This window comes from Vanessa cardui, chromosome 3 (genome assembly GCF_905220365.1).
Source record: "Vanessa cardui chromosome 3, ilVanCard2.1, whole genome shotgun sequence".
NCBI lineage: Eukaryota > Metazoa > Arthropoda > Insecta > Lepidoptera > Nymphalidae > Vanessa > Vanessa cardui.
This window is the reverse complement of record NC_061125.1, coordinates 900,773-925,274: the sequence shown is the minus strand read 5'-3', so window position 1 is coordinate 925,274 and position 24,502 is coordinate 900,773. Positions and strand designations below refer to the sequence as shown.

At 36.7% G+C, this 24,502-nt stretch overlaps 3 protein-coding genes across 10 annotated transcripts in view; 2 read left to right on the top strand and 1 right to left on the bottom strand.

Moving 5' to 3' along the window:
- The window catches only part of LOC124543780 (liprin-alpha-1), a 167,576-nt gene extending 160,839 nt beyond the window's left edge, over window positions 1-6,737 (top strand). For 4 of the 7 annotated variants that reach the window (XM_047122083.1, XM_047122086.1, XM_047122081.1 and 1 more), the window contains 13 exons: window positions 305-385; window positions 832-987; window positions 1,064-1,162; window positions 1,575-1,649; window positions 2,082-2,236; window positions 2,687-2,731; window positions 4,420-4,615; window positions 4,701-4,828; window positions 4,897-5,099; window positions 5,172-5,330; window positions 5,485-5,599; window positions 5,788-6,061; window positions 6,505-6,737. In XM_047122083.1, coding sequence (XP_046978039.1) covers window positions 305-385; window positions 832-987; window positions 1,064-1,162; window positions 1,575-1,649; window positions 2,082-2,236; window positions 2,687-2,731; window positions 4,420-4,615; window positions 4,701-4,828; window positions 4,897-5,099; window positions 5,172-5,330; window positions 5,485-5,599; window positions 5,788-6,061; window positions 6,505-6,600 — 1,782 coding nt within the window. In that variant the 3' untranslated portion in view covers window positions 6,601-6,737. The remainder of the gene's footprint in view (window positions 1-304; window positions 386-831; window positions 988-1,063; window positions 1,163-1,574; window positions 1,650-2,081; window positions 2,237-2,686; window positions 2,732-4,419; window positions 4,616-4,700; window positions 4,829-4,896; window positions 5,100-5,171; window positions 5,331-5,484; window positions 5,600-5,787; window positions 6,062-6,504) is intronic. The other 3 variants (XM_047122084.1, XM_047122082.1, XM_047122085.1) reach the window with 3 other exon arrangements.
- Window positions 6,738-10,797: 4,060 nt separating this feature from the next.
- LOC124543556 (ribosome biogenesis protein BMS1 homolog) lies at window positions 10,798-14,925 on the bottom strand. Its single transcript, XM_047121788.1, has 2 exons — window positions 13,924-14,925; window positions 10,798-13,386 (listed from the first exon to the last, which is right to left on the bottom strand). Exons 1-2 carry the CDS (start codon window positions 14,825-14,827, stop codon window positions 10,844-10,846), a joined length of 3,447 nt encoding a protein of 1,148 aa, XP_046977744.1. The 5' UTR covers window positions 14,828-14,925; the 3' UTR covers window positions 10,798-10,843.
- A 251-nt stretch (window positions 14,926-15,176) lies between these two features.
- Window positions 15,177-24,502, top strand: part of LOC124543857 (protein Aster-B-like) — a 43,295-nt gene continuing 33,969 nt past the window's right edge. Inside the window, exons 1-2 of one of the 2 annotated variants that reach the window (XM_047122177.1) lie at window positions 15,177-15,486; window positions 16,317-16,439. In XM_047122177.1, coding sequence (XP_046978133.1) covers window positions 15,443-15,486; window positions 16,317-16,439 — 167 coding nt within the window. In that variant the 5' untranslated portion in view covers window positions 15,177-15,442. Of the gene's footprint in view, window positions 15,487-16,316; window positions 16,440-18,825; window positions 19,286-24,502 lie in introns of those variants that run through there. The other variant, XM_047122178.1, reaches the window with a different exon arrangement.

Genomic DNA, 24,502 nt, shown 5'->3' with positions numbered 1-24,502 from the left:
TAAGAGATAACAAGTTGCTGATGATCTTTTTTTTTTAATCAAACTAGTACAATGAATTTATGTAAACAATATAGAGATATTGTTCATAACTTAGTGTATAGACTTTTATATAAAACCTAGTTCATGAATTACACACGACCTAACTAACTAGCATTAATTATTTTTTTACCTAATTAGTTGATCACGCACATATTAGTCAATTGTATCGACATATTTTATATTTTATTTTTGTGCATTAGTAGATCATACTCTCTCGAAATCGATCACTCGGTAGCGTTATAACCCATCGCGTCCACCATTCTAGCTGGACGGGTCGTGGGAGAAGCTCCAACAGGCGCACGTGCTGGCCGGCGTGCAAGCCTTCGACGTGTCCAGCGACGCTGAGGTACGCACGCGCACGCGCACGCCACACTACTTATTACGACTGTGTTTAGTAATCATCGCATCGTTTTCGTTTAAACTATCGATATTTACCATTTTTTATTAGAATATAAATATATATATATATATATATATATATATATATATATATATATATATATATATATATATATATATATATATATATATTAGTTAACCGTGAGGGACAATAGGTAAAGTACAACAGTCAAACTACTACTACACTATTTTGTATAACGCTTGAAATATTTGTCGGTTGATATACATATATTTAAAAATAAAACTTATAAATACAGCGTTTTTCGTTTGCTCTCGATGATTTGAAGATGAAAATGGATTAATTTTAAAATTGCGTTTAAATCGAGCTCGTCAAGGAAATTTAACCTATTCATATTTAACACCCAGTAAGAAGATCATTAAATATTATTTCAGAACGACGAGTCAGAAGGCGCCGAGGGCGGACACACGGACGCCGCGGCCCTCGCGCTCATGCTGCAGGAACAGCTGGACGCCATCAACACGGAGATACGCCTCATACAGGAGGAGAAGCAGAGCACGGAGGCGCGCGCGGAGGAGCTGGAGTCCAGGGTCAGTAGCGGAAACTCCCCCCCCCCCCATCCTACTGGAGCTCGTCAGCCCGTAACTAACGCGTCACGACCCACAGGTGGGCAGCTACGAGCACATGAATGTGGTGTCACGCCGAGCCGAATCTCCGCCCCCCGCCGCCTCGCCCTCCAGGCCCAACCACCACAAGTACCACACCGTGAGTACCACCACACAATCCCACACTTCATAACACCACCGTGATAACTATTAATGTTATGTGACTTTGATGCTTCACAATTAATTAACCTATACAATTCAAGTACTGTATTATATTGAATGGTACTGATTTTTTTTATTTTTGCTGAGTATAAAGGACTTCATATGAATTTTGGCTTAATGTAGAACATGCCAACCCACTGGGCTTACATGAATCTCAACTTGTTTAAAAAAATGTTTACAAGAAAGCCAAAAATTGTAAATTGTATCAAACACATAAATACCATTATGGTCTGTGTTCCGTGCGTGCGCACCTCATACAGTTACGTACCGTAGCAAGGTAGCGCCTCGTACGTGACGCCCAAGCATAATATCTCGTGGAGCCCAGCTAACCGTATACTTGTGTGGGGCAGGCGCCGGCCTCCATGTCTCCGGCGCACGCGCACTACCGCGCCGCGCCCGCCTCCGAGAGCCTGCCCTCCAGCCAGGTCGGTCCCCCACCCGCACCCCCGACACCCGCACTCCCCCCGGGCAGCGACCCGACAGCGTTTGCAACCTCGCCCTGCGATTGATTTTGCCCCTTCCCTCGACTCCGCTGACTCATCTTTGGACCCCCACCCGCCCAGTACCGCACGCCAACAAATGCAACCGCATCCCCCCCATAAGTACGCAAAGCCGTCCAGTGCCCGGGAGCGCCGTCGGCGCGGACCCGGCCGACTCGCAGTAGCCTAGGCTTTCGAGTGAGAAGTCGTAAGGCAGTCTCACCGCAGATCTCGCTTTGTAATATTAGAGGATACGATACTCCGCTTTCACGTTGAGCTTTATGGAAGATCCCCCTTTTACCCCCTTTTTGTTTGACCGCCCCGTACGGACGTACGAGGTGGGCACTTGTGGCGCGGGCTGACGAGGCGCGTTTGCAGCTGCAGCTATGCGAGGACGTGGGCGTGGCGGGCGACGCGGCGGAGTCGCCGGGCGGCGTAGCGGGCGCTCGCGCGCTGCGACTGGAGCGCGCCGCGCGGGCCATACACGCCGAGCGCGACCGCCTGCGCACGCACTACCAGGCGCCCTACGACTCGTGAGTGCTGCTTTTCCTCTCTGTAGCTCTAGTTTGGATGGCGATCGATCCGTTTCCATTCGTGAGAGATTTGAGAGTTTAATAAAGTAAAGTAAAGTAACAGCCTGTAAATTTCCCACTGCTGAGATAAGGCCTCCTCTTCCATTAAGGAGAGGGTTCGGAACATATTCCACCACGCTGTTCCAATGCGGGTTGGTGGAATACACATGTGGCAGAATTTCTATGAAATTTGTCACATGCAGGTTTCCTCACGATGTTTTCCTTCACCGCTGAGCACGAGATGAATTATAAAGACAAATTAAGCACATGAATCAGCGGTGCTTGCCTGGGTTTGAACCCGTAATCATCGGTTAAGATGCACGCGTTCTAACCACTGGGCCATCTCGACTCACTGGGCCATCTCGACTCGAGAGTTTAATGCGTTATCGTAATTGTTTTCATGCCGCCCAGGACGTCGATGATGTCGGGAAGCCTCGCGAGGATCCCCATACACAGGTGTTCGTCAGTTCCTAACTTTAGACCTAGCTATAGTCGACCTCCCCCCGCGTCCCCCAGACGGAGCCGGTCGGACCACCTGGCGCGCAGCTGGTGCGACTGTTCCGACAACCTGTTTAATTACGCGCCCCACAGGCTCTGTTTGAAGTCTAAGCTGTATAATATATTGAACAATTATTTACTGCATCACCCGAGTTCCTCTGCGAGTTATATATGAGGAATAAAATATATTTTAATATGTTGTTTCTGTGTTGCCTGACTGAAAAGTCTGAGTGACTTTAGGCAATGAGAAAGTTCAATCATCATACGATTACCTATTACATCAAACAAGATCAACATTTTCTTTCTAAATTTCTTTCTTTGAATGAGAATGACACACTGTACATTCTCACAAAGCTGTCAAAACCTGTTATTATAAGTAATTCTCATAGAATATTGCTTTATTAAAAAAATTGTTATACAAATTCAAATGTCAATAAATAAAGAGTCAAGGGGCCTTGTATTATTTTGTATTGCTTAAGATTTCAATGTCAATCATGTAACCATATAATATGAAGATATTGCAAATATATTTAATATTATATTATTTTTATATTTATTATACAAGAAGCACCTAACCAGACACAATGATTTAAATAACAAGTTGTTTATATATATTACATCATAGATGCATCCAACAAGCTTTAAATAATAATAAATGTAAAATAGTTTACTATATTTGATAAGGATTATAAATTCATTTAAAAATGAAAGATATATGTAAAAGTTATTTTGTACATTGAAATGAATTATTTTTATATATATTTGAAACTATTTATATATTTTTGTAAATTGTTTAAATGTTGTCGAAATAAAAATAAATGGATGGAATTACTAAGGATGGTATTTTCATATTTCCAAGGATAATATTTGGACTTAAACTGCGTAAACGGTACGTGGATATTTTTGTATGGTGTGGTGTTCCCTGTAGCGGCTCAATTGGCTTCAATTTATTATCCATAGTAATTCCATTATCAACGCTAGAAAAAAGATTATTCAAATGCTAAAATTTGATTCGTTTCTTACTATAAATGCTGATATTATTTATTCTCTTTTTTAGTCATAGTTCTTTCTCTGCTTCGTGTATTTTATATATATTTGCAGGGTTACCATAGCTGCGATATAATTATTTCACTAGTAAAATTTCCATTAATATTACATTCATGATTTCTATTGCATACAATATTACATTTTAGACATTGTGAAAGATGATTGCCGAAATTGTGCACAATTATAATACTACTAGAGAAATTATGGTATCGCAGCTTTGAGAGATATCCTGTGAAATGTACACTTAAGTAAGCCCCACCCAATCAGCTTATTCGTATTTTTAATATTTTTATAGGTGATACGCTAATTTAGATTTGTAATAAATTAAAAAAATTATGGTAATCATATATCATATATTAAAAGTAAAATTTTTACTACTCTAGGACTGATGGATCGAATGAAAAAAAATTTGTGATATCCTCCTATGACGGGAGATGGATGAACTGGTTTAAGGGTTAGTTATGAGGACAGAACGTACAGTTACACTGAAAAAAAAACGGTGTATTTAAAGGCGAATCGTTTAAATGTTACGATCACTCATTCGGCAGGTTTCGCCGATTTTCTGACTCCAAATTAAAAAAATATTAACATTTTCCCAGCTCAAGCCAGGAATCCCTGGGTGGGGTCGCGGCATCGAGCAGTGCCGCGTGGGGAGGCGCGTCCCCCGGCCTGCCTAGAGGAGTCGCGGCCGCGGCCTCTGCCGTTTCCATCGCCTCCATGCACCAGCAGAAGAAGAGAGGTATCAAGAGCTCGCTAGGAAGGTTCTTCAGCAAGAAAGAAAAAGCGGGAATGCCGGTGAGTTTGCGATCTCGTCGTAAGCTTGTCACCACTGACTACTGGGAGAGATTCCTTAACGTCCGGCCGCCGGTCCCGCCCACAGATGGCGCAGGGCCAGAGTCCGCGCTCGCTGTCGTCGGCGTCGTCGCTGGGGCTGGCGGCGCTCGGCGACGACGACGCGCACGGCCACGCGCCGCCGCAGCACCAGGACTACGCGCGCACCAAGACCAAGTGAGTGTCCCGCTGTCCCCCCCCCCCCCCCCCCATCTCCTCGCCCTGACTGACCCTCGTGTGTGCAGGGAGCGCGACTACCGACACGAGCTGCTGGGCGAGGCCATGCGCGCCGGCACGCCCTTCGCGCTGTGGAACGGGCCCACGGTGGTGGCGTGGCTGGAGCTGTGGGTCGGCATGCCGGCCTGGTACGTGGCCGCCTGCCGCGCCAACGTCAAGTCCGGGGCCATCATGTCGGCGCTCTCGGATCAGGAGATCCAGCGGGAGATCGGTGAGCTCACTGCGACAGACTTAAAAAGTAAAACACGGTGACCGGTGTTTTAATTCCCTGCTCCGTTGTCAGGCATTAGCAACCCCCTGCACCGACTGAAGCTGCGGCTGGCTATCCAGGAGATGGTATCCCTGACGTCCCCGTCGGCGCCCCGCGGCACGGCGTGTGCGGCGCTCGCCTTCGGGGACATGAACCACGAGTGGATCGGCAACGTGTGGCTGCCCTCGCTGGGTGAGTACCTATTGCACGATCAGTCGCTCAAACACACGCGTGAAATAATCAAAGTTACATTTCTTCGATTGACAGAAATCTACACAGAAACTAGTTCTGCCGGGACACTGATTGAACTCGAATAAATTATGGCAATGTTATGATAATTTTTCAGGCCTACCTCAGTATAGAACAACGTTTATGGAATGCCTGGTGGACGCTCGGATGCTGGAGCATCTCACGAAACGAGATCTTCGGACTCAGCTGAAGATGGTCGACAGTTTTCACAGGTAAAGTTATGATGTTCGCCTGATCGAAATCGATCACGGTACAGGCTATATCATGGTGTATTAGACAAAAGCGTACACTCTATTCCCTCGCTGTCACTATGCGACGGACCCTCTCATGGCCCTTGCGCGCATGGTGTATTAGACCCAAGCGTACTCTCCGTTCCCTCACTCATGGCCCTTGCGCGCAGGACGTCGCTGCACTTCGGCGTGGCGTGCCTGAAGCGCGTGGGCTACTCGGTGCGCGCGCTGGACGAGCGGCGGCGCGCGGCCGAGCTGGTGGCGCGCGACGTGCTGGTGTGGACCAACGAGCGCCTGCAGCGCTGGCTCATGTCCATCAACCTCAAGGAGTACGCCAACAACCTGGCCGAGAGCGGCGTGCACGGCGCGCTCATCGCGCTGGACGAGAACTTCGACGCCAACAGCATGGCGCTGGCGCTGCAGATCCCCACGCAGAACACGCAGGTGGGCAAAGCGACCCGCTATGGTAGCAATTATAGTATTGACATTTTTTTGATGTTAAATACTTGTATTACAACAAAAACAACAACAGCCTGTAAATTCCCACTGCTGGGCTAAAGGCCTCCTCTCCCTTTAAGGAGAAGGTTTGGAACTTCCACCACGCTGTTCCAATGCGGGTTGGTGGAATACACATGTGGCAGAATTTCTATGAAATTTGTCACATGCAGCTTTCCTCACGATGTTTTCCTTCACCGCTGAGCACGAGATGAATTATAAAGACAAATTAAGCACATGAATCAGCGGTGCTTGCCTGGGTTTGAACCCGCATTCATCGGTTAAGATGCACGCGTTCTAACCACTGGGCCATCTCTGCTCACTTGTATTATTATTTACAAAATTTGCCGCATGCGTCATCCATCCCTGATCGAAACGTTGATGCATTCCAGGCGCGACAAATCCTCGAAGTGGAATACAACAACCTCCTGGCGACCGGCACGGAGCGAAAGCCGCGCCCCCCACACGACCACGCGCCGCCCTCCTGACACCACACCATCAACTAGGCGGGCCCCCCTCCCCCTCGCCGACGCACCCAGCTAGTGACGTCACGTGCCGAGGGGACCTCTGCAGGTTTACATGGGTTGCGTACATGCGGCGCGGACGTGCTGAGAACACACGTCGTGTAACTGACATGCGCGGTTGGATTATTGTCGGTTATGACCGCAGGGAATTGTTCGATGTGTATGAGATATCATTTTATGTGTTACTGATGAAACATAAAATTAAAACGATATCACAAGTTTCGTTGATGTAAATTGAGCTCACAATCGGTAAGCCAGTAAAGATTGTAAATATATTGGTTTATTTATTATTGTAATTTATTTAATGTAGGATTGTGCATGATCACCGGATAGGGAATTGTACCGCAAAGTTAAGTAAGTCTCCGATTGTATGAAGTTTGATACTGTTTGTGGTCAGGTTGTCCTTTTGTAATATGGCAACACGCTTAGACACAATACATAGGCAATATGGAAAATTAAAATTGGTCTTGCAAGACAATAAAATATAAACGTTAACATTTCTCCATTATCTAGTCAAATTTGAATGATACAGATCTTTTTCCGAGCTAAGGTGTTGCCAGATTTTTAAGAGAAAGTGTTGTTACTACAATAAACTCTCGTCTGTGTATAATAACTATTGAATAAAAATCGTTGTAGCGTAACGCTTTATATTATAATATATTTAATTAATGGAAGTGCTCCGAGGGTAGTTTTACAATGTACTTAACGTGTATTCCATATTATATTTATTATTACTGATATTGAGGAAACTAAGGTAAGGCTCTGCGGTGTGTGTCGTGCGAGATATATTAACAGATGAAAGAAGGCGTTCCGATTTATTTGAAAAGAAAGTTTAATTTTTCAAAACATGTAATTCTTGAATATTCGACCTTATTGTTTATCCTGTAAAGTTGAAACTTAAGTGTTTTGCAGACGGTATGCACAGTGACAGAGTCGGTAGTTGGATTGCGACGATAAGTCTACCAAGTGCCTCGCCGAGGTCAGTGTACATATAGCTTTACATAGAATAACGTGTGCCTCTCTGTTCGACCCATAATATCTTTAACTAATGTACTTAGTAATATACATCTCTTAAAACAAAATATTATAGAAATTTTCTTTCACATTTCATGTTACCGTTAATATGCTTATTTAAAACTCGTTAAGTTGAGCAGTGCTCAGAGCAGGCAGTATTGTGGGCGTGACACAAAAAAAAACGGTAATAGCAAAAGTTTTATATAAATTGCAACACTGATCAGTCTATAAATCTTGTAATGTAACGATCAGGGCTTTAACTCTATAATTATAATTCTAAATTTAAAAAGATAAACTTAATTCTTTCGTGTCACCTCCATAGTGCCTTCTGTTTCGGGTCGAAACTGTTTTGACAGTATTCCTGTGTTCAGTGTATTCTTATGCATTTACGGCTTAGAGTAGAACCATTTATAAATCCCCGCTAGCGTTACGTACAGACGGCACACACATACTAGTCTCGTGTACAGTGTTACTACATCGTTTTATAATCTTCTATTTTATTAAGTACCTTGTAGCGACATGGATCGTAGCTATGGTATATTTTGTTAAGCGTTTACAAATGGTGTTGGACGTGTAGTTTGCGATTTGCAAATATTAGGGCTCGGCGGAGGCACTGTTGCCTCGAGCGACATGTGACTACATTTCTAAACTGACAATAATCTTTGAGACACATCTGACAATGTCAAAGTGACAGTAATCTTTAAAATGTTACCTCTGGTAAAAAACATATTTTTAATTCAATTTCAATATTCAACAGTCCCTCCGCCGTCCTTAGCTCGATTGTAATCCCAATAGCTAATGAAATAAAGTATATAATTATATAGCTAACCGATTTTACTTTGACGGAATCTTTATTAGTAGCGAATACGGTGTAAATATGGTTTCTAAATAGCGTTTATATGAAGTAGATATGAAATGTAGCAATATATAGCTAGGATGTGTTCAAACGAAGTTGTTTAGTTTATTTCTATTAATTTTATGCTTAATTAATTATTTATTAACTAGACAATTTAAGTTATTGCTAGCTGGCAACACTCGACGAAGCTACACCTTTTCTCAATGAATACCTCATTCGTGTATGACACTAACGGTTGTCGAAATCACAATTTTTAGTACTTTTTTAATTTAGCGCAAAGGTTAAGGGGCGGAGGCGCCTTCCGCCAGGAGTTCCAGTTCCAGTGACTTGTATATAATTGTGACAGTATTATAAAGATAGTGTTCGCTTGTCTGATGGGATGATATTAGAGTATTGTAACCGAACTCGACCGAGCTGGTCGTCGAAATGACCACAGCTAATTGCGAGCGATTTGTTATTGTCGAGTTTAATAAGTTTTCGATTCGTCCAGTATTGTTGATGAAGTTTGTCGCCAGTGTCGGGGCCCGTGAGTAACTAATTCGTCGAAAATCATAAACGTTGAGCGTTAAATTACTTTTTTTATGAATTATTCCGATATTTTATTAATTGTAACTTAATTACACGTAACGATATACTTTGTGTATTTACTTTCACGGGCCCCGTTTATTATTAGAATATGACTTTTTATATCAATATAGAGGTGGCTTAATAAATCGTGACCTACGAGTAAAAATATAGTTTGCATACTTATAGAAGAACGCAGGTGTGTCCGACGCGCGGCGTCTCGATATCATTGGTACACATCATTCGTTTCATTATATTATATAAAGTTTATACACATAGCGACTACATAAAGTTTTATATGCGACTGTAACGCGTTTACGAGATATGAAGTTACTCGTTAGATAGTAGCTTATCGGTGTAGCTGCAGTTTGTATTGGACCCGCTCTCCGAAACTCCACAAGTGCCAACTCTAGAGGACGCGGCTCAGACATTCCACTCGTGCGACGCTCGCGCTACCAAAGAGTAAAGTTACCTTCACATTAAGGAATTAATGTATCATAGGATTCTAGTGAAACTAAATTGTCGAATGTATATAATTTTGCATATGTGTTAAATAGCTTCGTATAGTGGAGAGTATTTAATTGAATTCGTACCGCTAGTGTTCCATCCTGACGTACGAGCGGTAACATTCCAGGCTTCGTGTAAGTTATCGCTTTCCGCCCTCGCCTGTGGCGTCCCCGGTACCGCGACTCGGCAGGGCATCGCCTGTCGGAGTGGAAGTTGTTATTGTAGGCAGTGATTATTTTGACCAATGTAATCTGAACTATGTAATGTTTGTAAAGACATTTACTGAACGTGCGATGACGACATACGTTATGCATTATGATAAGAGGTAAATACAATTTACACGATACTAAGCGCTTTGTTTCATTTCCGACCCCGAAAATCCTTACATATTTATTCAAATTACTGTGTCATATATCAAAATACAGATCTTATATCGATAGATGATTATCTATAGCAAATTATTATTTTTATTAACTTATTAGTCATATTCCGAACACAGTCAAAAAATTTAGCTGTTCATTTCATTGTATTTACACTCATATGTAAAGCTAAATATTCTGCCAAATATCATGTATGTAATTGAAAAGAAGTAGAGTTGAATTTTACATTTGATGAAATAGTACAACACATGTTTTTATCTTTGTTATACACCAACTAAATTAATAAATCTATTAGGGGCTTTACTACCATAGATAATGTACATAATTCGTGAAAAGGATTTCAAAAATTTGATATCAACTAAACTTAACGTTGGAGGAGAAATATTCGATTTTGAACAAATAAATGACATAATAAGTTCATTTGTAGCACATGTATTCGAGAAAATAAGACCAAGTCTTTGGAATGTCAGAAATAAAAAGATTAGGTATTTCTTAACTTCCTAGGTGATGGACCCTCCCCGTATTACATCTGCATTTTCACGTGTACATTGGATGTATTTGTTTTCATAATACATACAATTGCGACTTTATATTGATCATCTTTTATATGCAGATAACTTCCTTTAACAATATTAAATAAGAAGAAACATTGAACATGTATTAAGTAGAAAAAAAAACTGAATTGATATGTATACTAAGTATTTTATAGATAATTAGAAGCAAGAAATCCAGACATTTTAAAATTGAATAATTTTGAAAGATTACCTAACACTATCTAAAAGGGTTTGATTACTGCTTCCAAAATTTAATTTATTAAAAAGTGTAGATTAAAACAAAATAAAATTTCGACATTTTTAATTTTATTTTAAACATAACAAATAAGCGATCACATTTGCTTCTGCGATTTATTTGACATTTTACTTAATTGCCTACATATTTTCTTCTTCACCTCTTTTTGTCGTTTTAGTTTACGCCACTCGATTTCTTCTTGTTGCTTCTTATACTTTTTCATTTTCTCCGACGTCAATTCCTTTTGAACTTCCTTTTTCTTCTCAAAGTTAGTTTTCAACATTTTCATAACACTAGAAACTTTCTGTTCGTGTGGATTCTTTATGACAGCTATTCTGTTCGCGAACTTTTCTTTTGTATTCGTGTCCGTTAGTGTCATCGTCTTCGCTTTTGGTTTTAACCTGTACGGTAGAGCCTTCTGCAATTCTTTCGGTATCACTAAAGGCTTAAATACCTTCGGCTGCCTGACAATTTCAGTGTACATCGAATCGTTGTTTGCCTCATGTTTTATATTACGTTCTCGCTTCAGCTGACCTTTCGTTTTCATTCCCTCCCAAGCATTCTTATTACCGATAGGCAGTAACAGATTAACTACAGGCGCGTAAAACTTGGTGACATCTACCTTAAACCAAGTCCTGCAGAATATAACATCACTCATGAGTATTTTATCCTCAAAAGTGGCGCGGAATGCACCTTCGGGTTTATTTAAAGCTTTTTTAATCTGTCCTCTGATACCGGACACAGTTTTCACTCTCGCTCCCTCGAATTTCGCAACTTCAAGAGTCGTCGTAAACATATCTTTTATGAAAGCTGTTTTTTTATAAATCTTTAAAGGTGTTCCGACTAGTTTTAGTTTTTTCATGATCTGTGTGGATTTATTTATTTCGTTAACACTACCCGTTGCTGCTATTCTGAAGCCCAGTTGTTTTATTTCATTAGAAGCATTATTGACTGTTTGCAACGCTAAGAAACCGGAATTTTGAGGTGTTATCGGACCGTAGAAGTGCATATTACACGTCACATGTTCAGGCGTATATTTCAAATACCTGCATTTCATATCGTCCTCGATTTTGGAATATATTGGTAACGTTTGGAATCGGCGCCAACCGAGAGATATGATTAGAGGATCATTTGTTTTTAGAATTTTCTTATACCATCTATGTTTTTTTACTTTGCAAGAAACAAATCCGATATTCTGTTCGGCCATGTTTAATGCGCCTATGAGAAGTGGATAACTAGGATCGAAGTTCGTAACGAACTCTGAGGGCATGTTTTTGAAGAGCATTCTAACGTACAAGCCAGGTCTAAACCCTTCTACCTCAATTCTTAGACCATTGTCTAAGTTTTCGAAAACTGATTTATTTAACTCAGATTGCTTAAGTGCCTCAGCTTTCAGGCTTTCGTAATATGAATGATCACCTTTGATTCTGTGGTCATCTGGGTTGTCGTACTCGGCGTCGAACTTGGCTTTTAATTTTAATTTTTTATTAAGAATTTCTGATTTGGTAGGATCAGCTTTTCGTTTAGACCCAACTTCCTCTTTCGAGGCATCCTCTGATTTTTCTGCATTAACATGCTTTTCACCCGTTTCTAAATCTTCGAAGTCTCCATACATTTCGTCATCACCATCGCTGGCATCATCCAGTTTCAAAAGTTCCTCCGCATCTTCATCCGCAGATCTCTTACCAGTTACAAAGTTATTGATCAAAATTTGTTTATATGAGTCTTTGGTCCAATCTCTTATATTGGGTTTGTCTAAAGAATAAAAGAACGAACATTCATCATGATCTAATTCTTCTTTCTCCTTATGTTTCTTTTTCTGAGAGCTCGTAACTTTTTTAAAGAGTCCTCCAATTTCTTCGTCATCACTATCATCAGTGTCTTCTGTCTCTTTTGTCTGCTTTGTTTTGTTTCCAATGTCAAAATCGCCATATACTAGTTTCATAATGTTCTTGGAAGTCTTTTGTCGCTCAAAATATGCCATTGTTGCTTTTTCACTTAATTTTTCTTTCCATTTTGTATTATAATCTTCCTCTTCGGCTTCGGATTTTTCAGAGTCTGAATCGTCTGAATTTAACTCATTTTTACTTTCTTTGTTTTCCGTATTTAGTTTATCATCATCATCATTATCATCGTCATCATCGTCTTCTTCTTCTGAGCCAGAATTATTATCCCATGGAAGTATAGAGCTTGTCTTGGTTTCTTTTTCACTTTGGTCTATACCACTATCGTTTTCAGAATCACTTTCATCGCCTGACTCATTTTCGTCAGAACTATCCTGGGTTTTACTGTGTTGTAAGTATTCATCATCCTTGACCATATCTGGATATATAACAGCACCTCCACTAAAAAGTTTAAGACCAGTTTCCTGCATTTGCTCATCAACTGTTTCTTTAGTCTCTACGACATTTTTTAATAAAGCCTTTTTCTCATCTGCTTCTTCGTCTTCTTGTTTATGTGAATGGGATCCCTTAAGCTCAATATAGACGGCATCTTTATCATAAACTATACCACCCACACCTGAGAAAGGTGCATATATTTGTCTCTCTCTTTCCATCAAGTGCCTTTTTTTCTCACTGTTTGGCAATGGGCAAGGATCTGGTAAATATGACAATTCACTTATTTTCATATCACCAACACCTGGAAAAGGAATATGGATATTTTAAAAAAGTTTTTAAGTGTTATTTTATTTTTTAATAAATAATCAGTCACTCAATAGTCTTGACGAAGAATTACAAAGCGACAAGGATGGACTGAGGACTCATAATTATTTATCAAATATATTGAGCACTATTTTTCAGTCAGATATTAGAATAACTTATTTCAGATACAAATAAATTCCTTTCTATTCCCTATGAAGTTTTTATATAATTATTACCCTATAAAAAATCTTGTAAATCACATAGTCCATAATCATAGTTTAATCAAGAATGTTTTAGAAATATTCACAATTTGTAGAAAAAATCAATAGAAAATTTATAAAAAAAAAAAATTCTAGTAAGCTCTTTCAAACACTTTGTACTTGATTTATTCACAAGAGTCAACTTTAGTTCAATAGAAAGTCTACTGATACTGAAAGTAACTATCATCTATCATTATTTTAACCAAATTAAATATGAAGTACATCATGTTTTTATAATATTTAATTTTAAAGATATGCCATTTAATGCCAATTACCTGCTATATGAACAACAGAATCCTTCATCATTGGCACTCCCCTAACATACCCATAGAGCACCACATCTCTGTTTATTTTAGGGTCCTTTCTAATACTCTCCTGACTTGTGATGTCTTCAAGTCGATCAGCCAACAAATAGGCATGAGTCATTCTCCAGCTTAGCGGTCTAAATTTCATCACAGATATGAATCTAGATAAATTTTTTATTTCATTTCTCAGATACTCCCCGTGAAGAATACCCGAGAGGTAGAACAACTTGGCTCCGGAATAAACTTCTGTCCAGAACCGATGTTTCAATGTTTTTTTAGTCATTTTAAGTTTCTTGGCATTCTTTATCATATCAAGGTGAGTCAAGACACCCATTATTTTGGGCATACCGTGCACTTGACATATATTCAAGAACTCGAAGATTTCCATTTCGAAGCCGAAGCTCGCGTCGCAAAGCAGCAGGACGAGGTCGGCGCATTTAGCGATGTCGATCATCGAGTTAATATCATTGTTGCATTCAATCAAAGTGAGGCGTCTTTTTTTCGAAGTTACTATTGTTATGGGGCCATTAGTATTAGTCACGTTTGTTTTAATAAAACTTTTGATGAGGTTATTTATAAGAGTTGTTTTGCCAACTCTCGGAGGACCGACGACCGCTACGACGATTGGCGGAGGCTCTAATGGGGTCTTGTCTACTTGTGGTATGTGCTGTTTCTTGGAAATAACATCTTCTCTGCGTCGGAATTGTCTTTCAGCCCGAACGGCTGATTGTATAGCAAAAGCTTTTGGATTTCTTTGCCTCGCAGTTAGGTTAGATTGATCCACTTGATTCTTCTTTTTCTTTTTCTCCGCTTTTCTCCCAGCATGTTTCGCTCGATGTGATTTCTTCTTGTCAAATATGGCATCATCAGCCATACTGAGCGAGCTAAATCAAATATTATTTTTCAAAATAAACTCACGTGTTGTCCTCTCACATTGACATTGTTGTCACACATGATATGACATGAACGTGATAAAATTGACACTGACATTAACAGTTAAGACAGAAATTGAAGAAATGATGTTCCTAACAAAAAAATAAAGAAATATAAATACTCCTTAGACCAATTCACTTCAGTTTTATGTTAAATAATATTTAATATTCTAATAAATATAAATAAAGAAAAGGCGATAATTGGAAATAATACAAAATAATAAAATTAAAAAAAAACTCGTCATTAAACTATTAGACATAATGAAACGACAATTTTGAGAGTCTCATGTTGTGAAAATGAATTCATTAACTGTTTACGTTAATTAGAATATGTATAAGAATTGAAAATGTGAACTGTGATAACACTTAAGTTATTTTGACACAGTTAACATTTCCTAAACTGTCAGTGATGCACCGCGAATCAATGTTGTATGATTGACCTATTGTGTTTTCGTGAAAAAAGTCTTCAATTTGGATGATGAAAGCAAAAAACGCATCTCTTAATGATTGCTTGCGAGTGGAAGAAAGGAAAGTGAACTAAGACCATTCTACTTACTATGACTACCTCGGAACTGGAGAACCGAAACATCGCTATTTCCATGTTAGTATGAATTTAATTGTTGTCCTATATCACGAATCTGTATTTAACATAAATCGAGATATAAAAGTTTATTTACGACTTGCTATCGTTCATCGCCAATGTTTATTTGTGACGCGATAATTTAGTTATAGGTCATCGATCCTTGGCCCTGTGTGATAAAAAACGTCAATAAATATTCTTAACAAAATAAAACACCAAATGCAACAAAGGTATTACCTTTGTTTAAAAGAAAATCTGATTAGAGAGGTTTCATTGATATTTTGTTCAAGATATGTTATCAGATGATTTGAGTTTAATGTTTCCAGCAGAAATATGATATCATAATTATACAAAATAAACTCAGAAATATGTATAAAAAAAGTTTATAAATACTTGTTGTTAAATACTAAAAAGTTAATGTCAAAATTAAAAAAATATATATTAATAGGCATTTTCTGCTCATAGGATGGCAACAACAGACAATTAATGCAATTATAAATTATTTTAAAACTGTTCATGTATTACTTTTACATTAAGTAACAATACATTAAACTATTAATATTGATACTTTATTTTTACATTAATTACATTATATATTAAACTACTATGTAAAAACTGTTAGATATATTATATGTGATATGATTATAGTCATTAGTGAAAAGTGTTTCATACTTTCTACAAATTAAAACATAAATATTGAGTTAAAAATAAATCTGACTTTGTTAATATCTAATTTTGGGTGTATATTATATAATATATAATTTTCTATAAAAATAATGTTCTGTGTCCATTGTGAAATAATATCAGTGATATAACTTAGCTTATTTTAAGACCTTTAATTAAATTTATAGGAGAAAATCAGTGGAAAATCTAGTGATATCATCCCAGGATGCCATTGGGCAGAGCATTAGCCAAGCGCTCAACTTCTCTGGGGTAATCTCACAACCTCATCAGGGGTTGCCGGAACCTAACAAGTAAGTTGAATTATTATTATTGATAAGCCAAGCCTGTTCAGTTAACAACTTTTCCTCTTAATTTTGTATCATGTGTAATTTGTAAAACTATGCTTTGTCTTCTTCTTTCTTATGTTAAATCAATGATGGCAAAAAGAGAGAATAACTAACTAAACAATAGATTAACAATATTTATAAATCACTTGGTGGTTGGTCTTGGTGTGTACAACCTCAATCACATTCTACTACAACATACTTAGATCTGTTGTGTTCCTACTTAAAGGCTGTCTGAGCCAGTATAACTACAGGCACAAGGGGTATAATATCTTGTTCGCCAGGTTGGTGGTGTACATTTAGAGCATAAATCTCTTACAGTGACCACTTAACGTCAGGAGATGCTTTTGTCCCCCTGCCTATAACATTAATGGAAAACCTCTTTGCTATAAAGCCAATTTCAAAATTGTATAAGATCACTAATATTATCTTAAGTGTTAATTTGGTTTGATAAGCATATTAGCTTCCTAATTAGGGCTTATTATCTGGGTCAAATTAAGTTGGTAGGAGTGAAAATTTTGTAATTTTTTTAACTAATATAGAATAAGAGCAATCTTTATAGTGTTCTTGCTAAATCCGAATTTAAACTCATTTAATGATTTTAAAGTGGTGTTTGTATTTAATTATTTTTCTATAGACTTTATCACTTATAATCTAAATTAATATTTCCTATCTAAATATCTGAAAAAGTTTATTAATTATAAAGGAAATATATAATAAAAATTGTTTCGACTTTTTTAAGGCTATATACGATAAACTAGTAACCTAACCCACCTAAATAATGAAATTTCGATTTTTCTCAATCATGTTAGTTAATATCTTGGTAGTTTTTAAATTTGTGTCGTGTAAATCTAATGATTTGCGCAGAATGCTTTTGGTTCTTAATATAACTGACTCCAAGGAGTCAGTGTGACGAAAAACAGACAAATGCTGTTCAAGGCCAAGCATGCGCCAGCTCGTCTCGTAACGGTTGCCAAATCGTGTCACTGCGTTTAATTCACTTAAAAATTGATAGCCTATTGGGCTATGGCATAATTTTCAGTATAAAAGTATACCACTAACAAAAATTTACAGTATTTTTTTTCGGACTGAAACAAAATCGCGTAAGTACAATATTAAAAATAAAAAGACAGAATTTTGTTTAAAAAAAAAAGGTCTTATCTGTGCTTTGTGCATTAGTGCATTTTCCGGGTTATTTGTCTTGGTGTATAATACGAATGATATGGTTGTTTTAAAGAAATAAAGTTTAAAGAGTTGTCCCCTTAAATCAAAATTTCATAAAACCGTCCTTAGTAATATAAAACGAAGTTCTCTTCACTATTTTATTTGTAATACTTAATCAGTATATAAATTAAAAAAGTGTTGGCTGTTTGTGTCTCAATCACGATCTAAAATATTGATGGTTTAAAAAAAGTGTTGTTAAAAATATTTTGACGGAAAACGGGTTCTTATTTTAAAAATAAAAAATGTTAACGCCGAAACAGACTGGCGGCGGCTACAATTAATATAAATGTCACTAATTAAAAGTCATGTTGAATATGGAGATAACGATTACAAAAAGTAATATTTATAAGCAGTGTTTATACAACATTCATATATTATTTTTTAAATGGATCTTTATTGTCCAAAATATTAATGACCCTTTTAACTTATTTTATGTATGACAACATTTTTATTAAATTTTTACTTAATAATAGCTTTAACTTAGATGTAGCATCGGCAAAATTCGTAAAACCGATCACATCCGAATTAAGTACGTTATCCCAAATTATCAATATATTTTTTTTATGTGAATATGATCTTTACAAAAACGTAATAACGTAGTTTTGACTTTGACTTTGAGCGTCGAATGGCGCGATAGGGAGCTATTTTTATTGGTTGTATAATGGCAGTAATGGGTTTTTTGAATTTACCGATGCTACATCTAAGTTGTGTCGTACTGTGCTTAATTATTATTATTTGGCAAACTATTAAAAAGTTAGTGACTGAGTCAATGATATGACGTACTTGTGATTCTTCGACATATTTATACTGAAAGCTACGTGACCGAACTGTACATGGTTAATTTTAGGTTCCGTACGTTTTATTTTTGTCACGTGATTTTTACTATTATTATTTTTTATGGCTCTACATGAATAGATAAAAATTTAGTTTACATTTAATAAAGTTTTATACTATGTTATAAAATATATTTTGTATAGTGACCAATATGCTTACTGACATACTAAACAGCTACTACAAAGATACTATATGTACTGTTCTGTGTTCTGACGCCAAAAACAGAGATTACAAACGAACGAACGCCGAACGGAAAAAATAATAATAACCTATATAAATATTTGCCACTCACAGTGATTAACGCAACGCATACTCAAACTAGACGTAACTATTTCGTTCACAGATAAACAATAAGTGAATTATTCGATATACAACCTCTTTGTTTAATTTAGTTACAAATATAATTCGGCATTCGGAAGACGTTTGTTTCATTGCTAATTTAAATCGTGAAAATCTAGTCTCTACTATGTAAAGTTTTATATATTATTTATTATACATATACTTATATAAAATATTCCATTATTAACATTATTTTTGATATAACAATGATTAGTCGTAGTTGCAATAAAAAAGTTATCTTGCTATGAAATTATATCTTATCGGTAAGCGACAGTGTGGAATTAGCACTAACGTCGAAGTGACATCTAATGAACATATAATTGTGTGCTGAAAATGAAGTTGGAAGAATCTGCCGTGGAACAGAAGGATTACAGTGTACCGTTCCTCAGTTCCGTCTGGAAGGATATTATGTTCAGGTATTCTTGTGAATATTTATAATTGTTTGAAAAAGGATTTCTTTCAAGCTCATTTGAGTTTTCGACCACTGAATCTTCTACCACCAAGCTTGATTACTTCGTATTGTTTCAGTTTAATCAGTGATCCAGTGTAATTAAATAAAAGATAGATTTCATATATAATTCTTGTGTGTTGCATACGGTGTACTAAGAGATTTATGTTTCATTATGTTTAGTTATCAAAGAAGGCAAGAATTTGTTTACAATAGTCCAAATATACGACTTCATTGAAGGGTAACATAGTTAACAATCTCAAAAATATATAATCGAAACAGATCAATTTCATTCTAGTATCCTTGAAAACAGTAAACGATCGATATTACTTCAAAGAGTCTAATCTATATTTTTTATCTATACATATAATGAAATTGGAGTGCCTGTTTTAGTGTTAAAATAACCGCTTTTTAGTAAAAACATATGTATGTATACACGATACATATCTATACCACTTTTTTGCAATTTATGTTTGTATGCCTCTTTGTAATTTCTGGTATGGCTGAAACGATTTTGACGGGACTTTCACTGCGAGATAGCTTATGTAATAAGTAATAACTTAGGCTACAGCAATAACTTCTTTGTTGAATTTAAATTAGAAAAATGGCACGGACACTAGTACTTAATAAAATTAGTGCAAAATGTAAACAAAAAGACGTCAGAACAATTATGATAAAGCTTTCGCGGTTATCAATTGACATATATGCGAGCGTTACTGTTATATGTTAGCTGTTATACTAGCTGTTCCACGCGATTTTACTCTGACGGTCTTCATAATATTAAAATCAAAATAAACTTTATTCAAGTAGCCTTTAACAAGCACTTTTGAATAGTAATTTTACAATTAAGTGAAGCCACCACCGGTTCGGAGATTAGATTCGGCAAGAAACTCAGTAGTGACTCTTTTTCAACATTTAATCTAAAATTAAAATTTATGTAATATAACTTTCTCGAAATTGGTCATCTAACGGAAGATTTCTTTTTTTTTCTAATTTTAATGCGTAGATAAGTTAATCGCATTCGAACATAATCACAGATTTGAATACATACATATGAATTAGTATCGATTAGTGAAGATGAATGTAAATAGTCTTTAGACAAAATTAGTCTGACCGGAGGATTAGAGTTGCTATCCTTGCTATTTCGAAAGATTACCAGAAAATCTTGTTTTGTTTTTTTTGACTTGAGACCTTTGTTTATAAGATTATAAAACCTGTAGCTTTATTTCCTATTACCGCAAATCGAAAATTTTTGGTTGATAAAAATAAACCAATCTATTCACTGTTTGACTCAGAAATATATATAATTTCGGGCCAAAGCATGTTATGAAAGTTAGACGATGTGTTTGTTGAGCAATATGATGTATTGTGGTAATTTAAAGTAGAGTCAAAATAGAGATGCTGATGATTTCCTGATTGCTTAGGCTATAGCTACCATTCTCAAGGCAGAATATTCTATAATATTTCGATAAATTCAACACAAGAGTTTTTTCCTTTATTCTCATGACACAGTGGACCCGACCCAAATAGACTAACTATACTTTAAAGTATGAGATTTAAAGCACTACTAAATGTCAAACTCCTTGTTATACAAAGTTCTTGGCTGAATACAGAAACCACAACTAAGGACGCAGTCTACAGCCTTATCATATTGCCCATACGAACTAGGCACTAGACAATCCAAAGAGGCTGGCAAGTAGTGAGTAGACAGCTGTGAAGTATAACAGAATTGTGTAAATATTTAATGTTGTAGAAATAACATTGAAACGATTGATGGTCTCTTAGTTGAGGACATCCCACAACAGTACTATTTAACATTACATGCTATAAAACAAAGTTGCTTACCGTTGTCTATCGCTATGTATGCTCAGATCTTTTAAATTACGCAACGGATTTTGAAGCTGTTTTTTTAATAGGTAGAGTGATTCGAGAGGATGGTTTTTGTATATAATACATGGACAGTATAGTAAAGAATCACCTATAATTTTAGAAGTTTCTAATATGATGTCGTGAATAAACAAATTCTGTGGTATATTTAAATATCAGCATTGCATCCGCGCGAAGCGGGTCGCTATTAAGAACATATAATCGTATGACCGAAACATACATCCACTCGTTTTCACACAAAAAAGCAGTGTTAAGTGCCTCTGCAACAACAAAAACTCGTTCGTGAAATAATTGCGTGCAAGGCCAACTGTTTTGTTATAACTAGCGCTGGATCGAGTGCGCATACTGCAGGAAGGCCGATAGAGATTAAACAATGTGTTTGAATATTTAGGAAGTGTTAAAAGTAACGCCGGCATAATATTATATTTACATGCTAGTAGTCGCTCGCGGCTTCGCTCGTTTTAGGGTGTTGGCTCACACACACACACACACACACACACAAACACTTAAATAAATAACTGTAGAACATATAATATTGTTAATTTTTCTCTTTATTTTTTTTTGTAAATCTTTATAACGTGTATAATTTTATACTTTGTAAATGTGTTTGCATGTTGTACAAAATGTTTATGAAACATCCAAAGAAGGGAAAGGGACTGTTACTCCTTAATACAGATTATTTTATAACCTAGCGAGGAGTACAGTACTACACCCAACTGATTGAAATTAGATACAATTGTACAAATCAATTATAAAACTATAAACCACTCTGTTCAATCTCTTTTTAAAGAATAAAGATTTATTATTATTATTATATTTCAGACAAAAAAGTAGCCTATGTCCTTTCTCGGAGTTCAAGTTTGCTTCGTACCAAATTTCATCAATTTCGGTTCAGCGGTTTGGTCGTAAAAGACTGACTGAGCTACTTTCTCATTTGTAATATCAATAAAGGTTACGTTTAAAAATAGTATTTTTTGATAACACAATATTGTTAGCAATGACTTATCCTAAAGAAATGAGGATTATTTTATTTAATTTGTCGACGAACAAGCAAATGGGTTGTTTGATAAGTGTCTACTTATTTTGTGCAAGCCGTCTGGGTAGTTAGCACCCACTCATCAGTTATTCTATCGCCAAATAACAGTACTCAGTATTGTTGTGTTCCTGTTTGAAAGGTGAGTGAGCCAGTGTAACTACAGGCACAAGGGACATAACATCTTAGTTCCCAAGGTTGGTGGCACATTGACGATATAAAAAATAGTTAATATTTCTTACAGCTTCATTGTCTATGGGTGATGGTGACCACTTATCATCAGGTGACCCATATGCTCGTCCGCCAACCTACACCATAAAAAAACTAAATGAAAGACGAACAGCGAAAAAAGGATTGTGTGAATTGCATACAAATACTAATTTTGGCTGTATTGCATATATACTAGTAGGTTGGTAGTCTTTTGTAAACTTTTGTAACTACAGGACAATGACAAGTTAAAAAATGACGTCAGCATTTTTGTAAATGTTCCTTTCGTGGTATTCATTAACACTTTAATAGTAATTGCATTTTGTGTCACCTATAATTCAGCTAATATTCAATCCGTATATTCATGCCCTATATATGCATAACAATATCATGTATTATGTTGGTGATCTATACTTGTATACTTCTATTGTAAACGTGAAATTAACTCTGTATGTCGTTCTTTGACTACCAAACCGCATAATCGAATTGGATCAAAATTGCTATGAAACAAACTTGAAGTCTAAGAAATGTCATAGTCTCTTTTTTTTACTAACAAATGACAACCAACCAAGAAGCTGCGGGCGACTACTAGTTAGAATATACATATGTTTGTCAATAGTGGAATAGTTTTACCGTCACCAAGACACGTTTTAACGGTAAATTAGATAGATAGTTAGACAGATAGTTTTCCCATTGAGATCGTACTGAATTCATTTCCCTCTCATTTAGATTACTTTTATGTTTAGATTGTTATCTTTATAGCGCGGGCGTAACGAACACAAGCAATCCAATTCATACAAAGAGTTATATTAATTAGAAGACGGTAGTTTACAAGTGCGTAGAAATTTAAGAAGAGTAGCGAAGATATTGTTTGTTATCATTACATATACATAGTATAAAACAAAGTCGCTCACCACTGCTGCCCATATATATGCTTAGATCTTTAAATCTACGCAACGGATTTTGATGAGGTTTTTTTTAATAGAGTATTTCGAGAGACATTTTTGCTAGTTAGAAATAATTAGATAAAACAGACGCGCAAATGAGTTGATATGGTGGTCAGACGTAGCTCATGTCGATAGCAGCAAAATTTTTGCCGTAGTTATGGTACCATTGTTATCTTGTTACTCTTGCTTGCCTGTTTGGTGGTAAAATATGCAAATGATTGATGCCTAACTGACCTAACCAACAAAAACGAAGCAAATAAAAAATATCCTAAGATTTTTCACCGGTTCATTTCATATGAGTTTTTTGTTCCAAACTGGTGATAGTAATGTGTTTTTTTTACATTTTTATCTAAATAATTAATATATTCAAAGTTCATAAGTCATTGAGAAATTATACAACAGATCCTGCTTCTATACCCCATTGTGTCCAATTCTTTAGAAAATCCAAATGATGCCTTCAGGCGCAGCTATGTTGAATGCCCGTTAGTATCATAATGGTTAAATAACTAGGCTTTAATTAGTGATCATAGACTGAATATTTCTTGGGGACTTGGTGACGTTTCTTGCTCGAAACTTGGTTGTTTCTGAATCGAAAGTTTTTAGAAGTGTTCCTAGTTTATATACGTTTCTTATTTTGACTACAATGTTTTCTTACTAAAAATAGATAGATATATTCATATATTTTATACGTCGTTATAATACTATACATATACATTATATACTAGTTATCGTCTACGTGTTAGGGAGTAGGAATGTGATGGAAGGTCTTATGTTTATAAAGGTTGTCTATGTCCTTAATTGTGGATCAAGCTTGCCTTGTACCTAAATTTCATCGATTTAGGTTCAGTGTTTGAACCGTGAAAGCATAACAGACAGACAGCGTTACTTTAGAATAGTGTAATTCATCGGTTGGATATGGAAACGCAAGTTATCTTACAAACAATAAAGACATGTAGGATTAATGATGATAATTATTGGAAACAAAGGCTAATTAAAACTGCAACATTGTGTTGAAATTGAGATTGTATTAACAGCTCAAATGGTGAAATTACTTTAAATATTAACAAACAGGTCTGTCTCAGTTGTAGATGAAGAAATATGACAAGGAAAA